This window comes from Saccoglossus kowalevskii, chromosome 8 (genome assembly GCF_978046115.1).
Source record: "Saccoglossus kowalevskii chromosome 8, keSacKowa6.1, whole genome shotgun sequence".
Classification (NCBI taxonomy): domain Eukaryota; kingdom Metazoa; phylum Hemichordata; class Enteropneusta; family Harrimaniidae; genus Saccoglossus; species Saccoglossus kowalevskii.
In genome coordinates this window covers 17,281,718-17,292,977 of record NC_140648.1, presented here as the reverse complement: position 1 = coordinate 17,292,977, position 11,260 = coordinate 17,281,718, and the positions used below count along the sequence as shown (strand labels likewise).

At 34.3% G+C, this 11,260-nt stretch overlaps 2 protein-coding genes across 2 annotated transcripts in view; one reads left to right on the top strand and one right to left on the bottom strand.

Annotated features, from left to right (window-relative positions):
• Nucleotides 1-1,162: 1,162 nt before the first annotated feature.
• LOC102802143 (uncharacterized) lies at nucleotides 1,163-7,141 on the bottom strand. The gene is made up of 8 exons (XM_006814634.3): nucleotides 6,877-7,141; nucleotides 6,497-6,580; nucleotides 5,079-5,167; nucleotides 2,878-3,060; nucleotides 2,642-2,779; nucleotides 2,409-2,464; nucleotides 1,899-2,035; nucleotides 1,163-1,461 (listed from the first exon to the last, which is right to left on the bottom strand). Exons 1-8 carry the CDS (start codon nucleotides 7,139-7,141, stop codon nucleotides 1,163-1,165), a joined length of 1,251 nt encoding a protein of 416 aa, XP_006814697.1.
• Nucleotides 7,142-7,976: 835 nt separating this feature from the next.
• The window catches only part of LOC100374463 (protein CLEC16A-like), a 45,777-nt gene continuing 42,493 nt past the window's right edge, over nucleotides 7,977-11,260 (top strand). Inside the window, exon 1 of the mRNA XM_085502277.1 lies at nucleotides 7,977-8,169. Within this exon, the coding sequence (XP_085358403.1) occupies nucleotides 8,093-8,169 (77 nt within the window). The 5' untranslated portion in view covers nucleotides 7,977-8,092. The remainder of the gene's footprint in view (nucleotides 8,170-11,260) is intronic.

The following is an 11,260-nucleotide window of genomic DNA, read 5'->3' as shown; positions in this document are numbered from 1 at the left end:
TAATAAATGTAAATCCTGGCATAATTTGTTTTAAAATGCCGACAACGATCAGTGCTGTATGTGTCATTTCGAGATTCGCGAGCAAGCCACTGCAAACAGACAATTTGTTGGGTGTTATTTGCGTAATTCTGAAAAATTGCTTATTGCTGCTTATTACCGGTATATACCACTACAGATCTCAGGAAGATGTTAAACCATAGACCTTAAAATATCTATGGTTAAAAACCACAACAAACAGTAGTTATAAATTTTTTTTAATCTTACAAAGAATAAACGTTATTGTTTGATACATTAATGTCTCATTATTTACAATATTCATAGGGTATTGGGTATTAAAGAGGGTAAGTAGTTTGCACTCAGTATTGCTTTCAAGTTCATTTGGTAACAGTATTCCATGAAAATAGTCTCAGTTAATAATGGCTCTTTACAGTTGTATATTAAGCTTGACACGAGAGTCAAATGCAACACGGGTTAGAACCCAACCCCCATACCTTGAAATTTCAGTAGTGTTTCCATTTACAGAGCATTGTGTGTCGCTTAAATTTTCTGTTAGTTTTGAATATGACCTTATTATGAATCAAGTTTAATGTGAAGCCTTTCTACTGATCATTTCATATTTAGAAGGCAATTCATAAAATGATGCATTACTGAGAAATCTAGTAAAACTACCCACAATTTAAACATTAAATACAGTGATCCCCTGGCCAAGTCTTGAGTAATTTGGTGGCCTAAAAAAATTGTATTGATTTGTTAGCGGTAGCTTTGGAAGAAATCTAGATTTGTTGCTTCATGTATTTAATTCGCCGTTGAAGAATTGGTACGAGAAAGTGGTGCCGGTGTTTTTCACAAATTGTCACCTTGCGACTGTGCACAATTTTCAACTGGTAATGCCTTGAAAAGGCCCTATAAAACCCACTACAATGTGAACAATCCATCATTCCGATCTCTAACTAAGCAGCAGTCTGTCCTTGATAAGTGGTGTTTTTCGATTGGATCCTGACATTAGCGAGGGATCACTCACTGTATTAAATATAAGTTTAAAATTTAATTCACAAAATTTGTGACAAATGTTTAAAATTTGAGATGTTAATCTTTGAAAGTATTCAACCTTGCAGGTGTTCAAATTTTTAAATGTGACACCCTAAATGAAACAAATTAATGTTCATTTCCCTTCTGGGCTTTCTGACAATACATTAGCAATATATTCAAACTTTTTGACCGCAAGATCAATTAGTTCAGTTGTTATATGTTTATAAGCAACCAAGCGGATCTTGTCTTTACTACTTGGGAATGCTTTGATCTGGATTCCATGACCTAGTTTTTCTTTTTCATTTTCTGTTATTTGGTTTACCATATTCAGGACTGTTTCTGGTTTAGCACCATTTATTTTAAGATATACAAGGTTTGTTTCCGTATTGTCCACGTCGACTGATAACAATGGATGTTTTAAATTTGCGAGGCCTACAAAAAAACAAAAGTGACTGGTATATGAGAAATGAAATGAGAATACTTCAAATGGAAATCTAAATCTAGAACATAGAACAAAGGCAAACATAATAGCACTACTAAGCCATACTGTACACATGTCAGATGGGAAATCAAATAACATTTTTTCCTAGGCAATTTACAGTTTACTGCATTTTACTGATCAAGACTACATTTGTAGCCCATAGTTGGGGCTGTAAATCAACTCAAATAATAAATCAGAAATATATGCATAACAATTAGCTTATTTGCATAATCCTTCATTCAAATGTGCATAATTAGCATATTTGCATATTCATAAATTTCTCCTCCATCCAAATTGATGCATAATAATTATTATTTGTATATTCATTATTTTCCCATTATATTAATAGTTTACTTTGACTTGATTTTATTTTGTACTGCATACTTACCAGTTGCCAGGTATTTAGCATTTGCATGGTCAATATGTAGTCTCTTTACTCCACTGTCTAAAGCAATTAATCCGGCAGCTGCTAGTATGCCCCCTTGTCTTATACCGCCACCTAAAGCTTTACGTAATCGCCGTGCACTAATCAACAAAAATATTACGTGATAAATTTAAATGGACAAGAGTCATGAAAACTGCATTTTTACTGTTATTGTTTTTCTCTTCTCTGCTTGGTCAATACATGTATCAACATCATCCACTACACAGAGAAATACAATATAGTTGTCACTTGTTATCCTAATATTGGGATAACCATGAACTATAGCTACATAAATTGTTTAAATTTTTAGTATTCAATAGCTTGCTTGTAAAATGCACACTAGGATTTTAACCGCTCTTACGTCACTATGTGAACATTGAATGACTTGTCAGTGTCTCACGCAGATACACACATACATACATAGTGTTGTTTTAAACACAGGGAAGTGGTTTACAGTGTATGTGTACATATTACCTGTCAATAAATGTTTGAGGTCCAGCAATAACTGACCCAACTGGTGCTCCAAGACCCTAGAGAACAAATATAATCTCATGTAATCTCTCTTAAAATATTTAAAAGTATTGTTTTTTTATTGATATGTCATAATTTGTTATAATGTTCTGAAGCTTTCTTATCAATATTTCATAATGTCTCAAGACGTCAGTAAATCATTTTTTTTTCAAGCAGGGGATAAAATGAGGACATACCTTTGAAAGGCATAAACTGACTGTGTCACAATGTTGTAATATGTCAGCAGCATCTCTCTTGCTTGCTAGAGCTGCATTCATCAGTCGAGCACCATCCATATGTACAGCTATATTGTGTGTCTTGGCAATGAAACCAACCTACATAATAAAGTTATCAATCAATTATTCGAATCTGAGGTAACAAGACTACTACTTGATTCTGAGAAATGTACATTTGTATATTTCCAGATACTTACATCATCCAAGAACTTCTTAGATAACACTGCTCCCCCGCAACGGTTGTGGCTATTTTCCAGACATATTAGTTTAGTCTTTGGAGCATGGAAGTCTCCATCAGGTCGTATTTTTTCTTCTAATTCTTGAAGATCAAATGTTCCATCAGGTAAATTAGTTACCGGTCTTGGATGAATACCACCCAACTGAAATATTGAATGCTTGGAAATTAAATTGGATATTTTATCTTATATGTGGGTCATCTTGCATGTTGACACCTGACATGCCATCTGACACGTATCATCTTGTTTGCTAGCACTTGACACATGTTATCTTGTATGCTAGCATCTGACATGTGTCATCTTGTATGCTAGCATCTTCCTGACATATGTCGCCTTGCATTCTAACATCTGACACATACCGGTATGCCGTCTTGTACAATAAAAGCTGACACATATATCATCTTGTATGGTAGCATCTGACATATGTCATCTTGCATGCCAGCATTTGACACATGTTATCTTGTATGCTAGCATCTGACATATGTCACCTTGCATGATAAAGCTAGCATACATGTCATCCTGTATGCTAGCATAAGACATGTGTATCGAGTATGCCAGCATCTGACATGTATGTCATCCGGTATGTTAGCATCTGCCATGTGTCATCTTGTATGCTAGCTTCTGACATGTGTCATCTTGTATGCTAGCATCTGACATATGTCATCTTGTATGCTAGCATTTGACACATGTTATCTTGTATGCTAGCATCTGACATATGTCACCTTGTATGATAAAGCTAGCATACATGTCATCCTGTATGCTAGCATAAGACATGTGTATCGAGTATGCCAGCATCTGACATATATCATCTTATTTAATAATATCAATATTTCAGAAGAATTGAAAAGTGATGACCAGATATTTAAATATATTATGAGTTCAAGAGAAGACGTACTAATAAGACAAGTTGGTGAATACTTATACAAAATATTTGAAATCAGAAATAACAATAACTGACATTTTACTTTTACTTTAGTTTTACATTTATATGTATTGTATTTTATTACATTTTTTTTTTGTCAACCAATGGAAATTATTTTTAGTGATGCAATAAATTCATTATTATTATGTATGCTGGCATCTGACATGTCATCTTGTATGCTAGCATCTAACATATGTCGCCTTGCATGCTAACATCTGACACATACCAGTATGCCATCTTGCATGATAAAAGCTGACACATATATCATCTAGTATGCTAGCATCTGACATGTCATTTGACGCATGTTATCCTGTATGTTAGCATCTGACATATGTCACCTTGTATGCTAGCATTTGATTCATGTTATCTTGTATGCTAGCATCTGACACATGTTATCTTGTATGATAGCATCTGACATATGCCATCTTGTATGCTAGCATTTGATTCATGTTATCTTGTATGCTAGCATCTGACATATGTTATCTTGTATGCTAGCATCTGACATATGTCATCTTGTATGCTAGCATTTGATTCGTGTCATCTTGTATGCTAGCATTTGATTCATGTCATCTTGCATGATAGCATCTGACATATGTCATCTTATATACTAGCATCTGACATATGTCATCTTGTATGCTAGCATTTGACATGTTATCTTGTATACTAGCATCTGACATACGTCATCTTATATACTAGCATCTGACATATGTCACCTTGTATGCTAGCATTTGACACGTTATCTTGTATGCTAGCATCTGACATGTCATCTTGTATGCTAGCATTTGACACATGTTATCTTGTATGATAGCATCTGACATATGTCACCTTGTATGCTAGCATTTGATTCATGTTATCTTGTATGCTAGCATCTGACATATGTTATCTTGTATGCTAGCATCTGACATATGTCATCTTGTATGCTAGCATTTGATTCATATCATCTTGTATGCTAGCATTTGATTCATGTCATCTTGCATGCTAGCATCTGACATATGTCATCTTATATACTAGCATCTGACACATGTCATCTTGTATGCTAGCATCTGACATATGACATCTTACGATATATGCTAGCATCTGACATATATGTCATCCTGTATGCTAACATATGACATATATGTCACCCTGTATGCTAGCATCTGACATGTATATCATCCTGTATGCTAGCATGACATATGTTCCATCTTTTATGATAAAAGCTGCTGACATACGTAAAATTAAACAAAGTTGGTCAACTTACAAATGCTGCTCCACCTTGTTCATGAATGAATATATGCGACTGGTCTCCTAGCAACATTTCTTCTCCTCTGTGATTACAATGACACATAACTGAAAGAAGAAACAATGAAAATATTACCAAAATGATGCAGACATTGATATCCCATGAATGTCATATGTAAAGACATATCTGTCAACTCAATTCAATTTAATCAATTAAATCAACCTTATTAAATTATTGTTATTGATAGCAATTAAGATTTCATAATAATTGTGTATGCAAATGAGCAAGAAATTTATAAGAAATATTTCTGGTTTCTAATTTTCTAGCTCATTTGGACACATACCGGTAATTCTTAAAAAATGGACTTTTGTTGAAATCCAGACTGGCAATATAGTTATGAATAAGTTAGGGTTATGACCTAAATTCTGTTAATCCAACAAGATGACAGACTTAAAATATTTCTTCATGAAAACTGAATACGACTTTTACTATAAATCACCTCCTTTAGTGACAAAACGCTTCTACAAAACATGTCAATATCACATCATCATCATGCATTATATTCTGGCTTTATATTTACGGTGCTAACACAGCATTTCATCGTCCGTTCACAGGGTATTGTATCTATTCATCTCTCTCTTCATGGACATGTGAGGGCAGTATTAAAGCTGGAACATTCTACCCTGAAAATTCAACATGCTGTGTATTCATTTTCCAGAACAAGCTACTCATTTTTTTCCCATTTTCAAATCATATTTTCATAAATCATATTTGCTCTTTTAATAGCGGATTTGCTTACATAAAACAAGTTGTTTCTATGGTCAAAATAAGTAATATTTTTGGTAAATATTTATAAATGTAGATTCCAATTCCAGCTTGATCTCACTGTCTATTTCAAAAATTGTAAAAATTTGTAGCAGTGGACTTTTCACAGAGGTCTGTAGGACAGCAATCAAGTCACATCAATGTTTGTCACTGCACACATTTCACTGGGTACTTTAGAATAAGAGTCGCAGCAACTTTCGAAATCATGAACCTTTAAATTATCAAATCACGATAATTCCTAGTTATAAAAAATTAAAGGTTTGTGATAAATATTAGTAATTCAAGTATAAGATTGTACACTGGAACATAAAGGTCAGTAAAAGGTCACAAATGAAGCCTGTCACTGTGACCTTGACAAAAATATATACTGACACTCAATGACACTTCAAACTTAAAATGTAATCTACGCCAATAATTTGTTTTTCTATGTATATATTTATCATGGTTTTTAAATTTCATTGTTTAATATACTTGTGTTTAATTGCAGTGGAATTTACTTGTATATAAAATTAAGCAAATTTAAATGGTTATGCTATTAAAATATTTTAGAAAACATGTGTCTGTCTGATTTATAGTTTTCATAGATAATAATGAAAACAGGTTCTAATTACCTGATAGTAAGTTTCCCATTGTTCCTGAGAGGACGTATAAACCTGCTTCTTTCCCTAACATGGCTGCCGCTGTTCTTTCTAGTTCTAAAAATAAATAAATTAAAATACAGAAAGATTGTTCCATAAAAACAATCAATAACAACATGAAAAAAATGCAATTCTTATTTTTTCACTAAACAAAAAATGTATATAACTTAAATACAAACTGCAAACTTAAAATGAATTTACAATCATCTGGAATGACGCCAAATTTCATTTTTGCTGTACATGCATTTTATATTGGAGATGCACTTCTAATGGAGCACACGCTGCGAAGCAAATATTAAAGCGAGATGGAGCTTCATTCACGAAAAAAATAATACAATTTATTATTAATATACCCTTAACTGTAGGATCTTCATCTAATACATCATCTCCTATTTTGGCATTAACCATAGCGTTTCTCATTTCAGAGTCTGGTTCAGTCAGAGTATCAGTTCTCAGGTCAACCACCACTTTATTCTCATCATCACTAACTTTCTGGTGAGTATAATAATTTGCATATGGTTGCCTGGTTACTGTTGTCCTGGAAACTGATGACAAGCTAGGTATCCAGTTCCTCAAAGTGATAACTTTATTAAGACTTTTCAAACTTCCTAGCAACATTGTGAAAAAGGTGTTACCTCTGAAGAAGAAAAAAAAAGATAATAATTTATCTGTGTATGGGTACAGTACGTATGATATAAAAAGAACTGCAGACATGTACCGATACATTTACAAAGAATATAAAAACAAAGTCTACACCAAACCAACAATAAATAAGGAGCAATCAATTCAATTCCCTCTCCAGCTTTATACTTTGTATAATAGTGATTATAATCCTGTTAATTTATAAGTGTGTTTGATATTGCTTTTCTGGTTTTCATTTAGAATTATCAGTTCTGGTTTTATTTTCCCACCATGAAATGAATACTTGATAACGGTACAGGAATTCTCAAGGTGCCGAGGTATCGGAATGGATACGAAACCACCGTGACGTGGAGCGGATGATGGTCGGTAATTACTAGTAATGTCATTCGTGATGCCTGTTACTGTGCTATCTGTAGAAATCAAAACAAATAATGAATCCGGATTTATGATACACAGATGATCTCATCCGGCTGTTGTCAATCCGCCCACGAGTTTCCAGCTGTTTTAACTAGTATACATGTACCACGGTGAGTTCGGTACAGTGGCGTGGCTTCAGTGTCAATAGTAACTGGTAGCACCCCGGAGTGTCACAGATTTTAATAGTAGCACGTGGATATTACCATACCTGTTCTAATGCGTACGATTATAAGTAAAACATTCACATGAATGCCGGACCTAAACTAGCAAGGTTAGGACGTACCGGTATATGCAAAAATAATGTAAAAAAAGGCCTGACAATATTTTACCCAAAGTGGTAAACGCCCCCGTGCGGTGTTAATTTTCGTCGTAGCGGGCGTAGGCCATTATGAAAAAAATGGCCGCCGCCGATCGGTGAAAGTGTCATTTCTGTCTGTAAAAACACAGTTTAGCTGCCGAAGTGAAACACTCTGGGATTATTTAAGGAGTGATAATTGTTTCTCACGTGATATGTTCTCTAAAGGGAAGAACTGGATTCAGCAGGCTGTATGGAAGCCGAAAAATCTTCATTCTCTGGAGCACTTGAAGTGAGTAATTTTATGATCAGTGACGACGTAGTGTTTCGCCGTGTTGTCATTTTCACAGCAATCATTTTCAGTAAAAAAAGGTTTTTCTGTTCATTTGGTCACTGTTATTGTTGTTTTAATACAATCTTCTGTAATAAAATGACTTAAAATATATTGATGTGTATTTTAGTTAGACAGAACTGGGACCCGTACATTAATTTCCTTTTGTGACAACAGAAGGCAGCCCAAGGCCTTGTGGTCATTATGGTTGTTTTTAATCTTGGAAAAATCACCTGGAGAGCTGTGGAACTATGTGTACAACAAATTGAAATCATGGAAGACCCATCTCACACTTATAATCCGCTATTCAATATAAATCTTGACCCACCCACCCCTGGATACATGGGGACAATGAAAATCACTGAAGTTGACAATTCAATGACAGTTTTCCCCAATAAAATAAACATTTTCGCAATGCGAATCCTCATATGTAGGGAGATACACTAATGACATTAGTAATGTCACAGTCTGCTTACTGCTCAACCCATGATGCTGGTGTGCTTGTTGTCACTATGTTATGGTATTGTTATGGATACGATAAGGTTCTAATTTGTACAAACCTATCGATATTACTGTAAAATACTTTATTTTTGCTTGGAATTAATTTCCGTTATTTTTGCTGAAGAAATGATTTAGTGAAAATAAAATCCTACAAAACACCCATAAAGTCTTTTCAGCGAAAATTTATTCCAGCTAAAATAAAGTATTTTACAGTATACATGTATATCTACCACTGAAAATAATAGATTTTATCTTTCTTTAAATCACAGTCCCTCTATCAATAGAGGGACTATGTGTAAATAAAGACTACCTCATGAGTGACCTTACAATATCAGATTCATTAAACAAGTGTAGTAATTTTCATTTTTTTTTTGTTGCTTGCCAAAGGCTTGCTATACTTGTTTAATAAATCTGTTGTTGTTGGATCATAAATTTGATATCCTGTTTATCATGTATTTATGATATCATGTATTAATTTTAAAGGTTAAAAACTACCACAGAGGTCATAGTTTGTAAGCATGTAGTCAAGACATTCTAGTTCATTCGCATAACAGATCACTGTGCACAAATGCCGATTATTTTTACTTAATTATCATCACCATTAAGAAATATTGTTGTTTAAGAGACATATTTACGGTTGGATGATGCATTGGTAACATAATTACTAATTTTTTAATCAATCCAAATTGTCGCCTTTCAATATCTGTGACTAATCAACTAAATATAGATGAAACAAATTTAATATCTTAAGATATTAAAGGGCGGCAGTCGTCGCACCGCGTCCTGTTCGATATGGGACTCATAGCAACGTATACAACGCGTGTAAAATACATTATTTAGGCCGCACTGATTTAATTTTATGGATGACATCCTCTGGAGACCCCAAAACTAATGCGAGAGGGTGGAAAAAAAAAATCTTGCCAAAAAAAAAAATGCTGCTAAAACCACAGGACTACGGAGCTGGTATTACGAATTGAACCACAGAACACAGTGTATAAAAAAACAAAAAAAAACAAGTCTTTATTTGCAGGAGACACATATTGATGTACACATCTCGTACTGTATTACTGTAACAGGTATAACCATTTCAGACAAGCTCTAGTACATGTAGTCATGATGAAGTACCTTCAGTCAGAAACACTGCATTCAAGGTACAGCATGAACACCATTTTCAGTACAAGTCAAGACAGAATGTACATATCACTACTTTATGACAATAACTATTAACAAAACATTGCAATGATACAGAAATGTCCTTGCTTGCTCCTCTCTACACACCTGGGGTTAGCTTTAACTGTGTTGTCAGGTGAAATGAAGCCTACATGTTAACCCTGCAAGTATGTCTAGTGTCTCGTGTCTAGGGATCTCAACCTCAAGCATAAAAAAAAATGATCTCTTGCACTCCTGTACATCGATCTCTTCAACAATAGGACTAAGGTCTTTTCTTCCTTCTCAGCTATCACATCCCTCGGCCACCATACACCTCCACTCCTATCCAATTTCTGTCATCGTTGCATCGCGGGACAGCCACCTCTGGACAATATGTCCTTATAGCTGTGTAAACATCTCCCTGGCCGACGTCAATTGCGTACCAGTCTACAACAATCCCTCCGTTTTCCCTCTGAACTTTTATGCTCACGTATTTTGGTGGCTTAGTCGCCATGTTGGAATTCCCAGCAACACTATACGCATGTACAGAAGATCATTTACGACATAACTGACACGTTTTGAGGTAGTCCAAAACGAGTTTTACGACAAGCCGGCGTTTTGCAACAATATGAGTTGGCAAGTTCCAGACCGAAAACCGATCTGTGGAGACTCGTCGGAGATTTTTTTTTTTTTTTTTTGAGAACAGGCGAAAACTAATGCGCGCGTGGATGTCATCCATAAAATTAAGTCGGTGTGGCCTTACATGAAATTCAAACACGAGCTGCGCGAAGACCACTGCGTTTTAACTTATTTTGTCATGATGTCAAAAGTTCAATAGCTTGCATGGACTATTAATACATTTTTCTGGATTTTTATTACCGGTACATACAGTAAAACATTTTGAAATAAGCTATTTTAACAAATAAAATTCAATGCAAGAATTACCAGAATCTTTATTTAGCTAAAGTGCCAACAGTTTCATTGTGGATATATATTTTATTTTAAATAAGCAACATCTTTCACTAGCAAAATTACAGACTAGCTGAATTAAATAGATAAAATAACATGCTAAGATAAAGACATGTTTTACAGTACTATGGAGATATAGAAAATTATAACAACTCTGTTTTATCACACTGAACTGCCATGATATATGGGATAGAATGCCAAATTGGATTTGTTTCAAGCATACAGTTGTACTTGTTTCAATGTTTAAAATTTCTCGTATTTATTTACTTCATTCCTTTGTTTATGTGACATAAATCTAATAAAATTGTCTTAATACTTTAAAATCTGTATGAAAAGCTGTGACTTCTATTAAAAGGGAAAATTACAACAGAATGATGGTGGCTTGTATTATATCATCTACACATTGATTGTTCAAAAAAGAATTATTACAGCA

Bases quoted from the DNA above. Each gene is read 5' to 3' on its own strand.
- LOC102802143 (XM_006814634.3), bottom strand. From the start codon at position 7,141: ATGTTGCTAGGAAGTTTGAAAAGTCTTAATAAAGTTATCACTTTGAGG. The intron at 2,780-2,877 runs GTAAGTATCTGG...TTTATTATGTAG, and splicing joins CTAAGAAGTTCTTGGATGAT to GTTGGTTTCATTGCCAAGAC. The intron at 2,036-2,408 runs GTAATATGTACA...TTTGTTGATTAG, and splicing joins CCTCAAACATTTATTGACAG to TGCACGGCGATTACGTAAAG.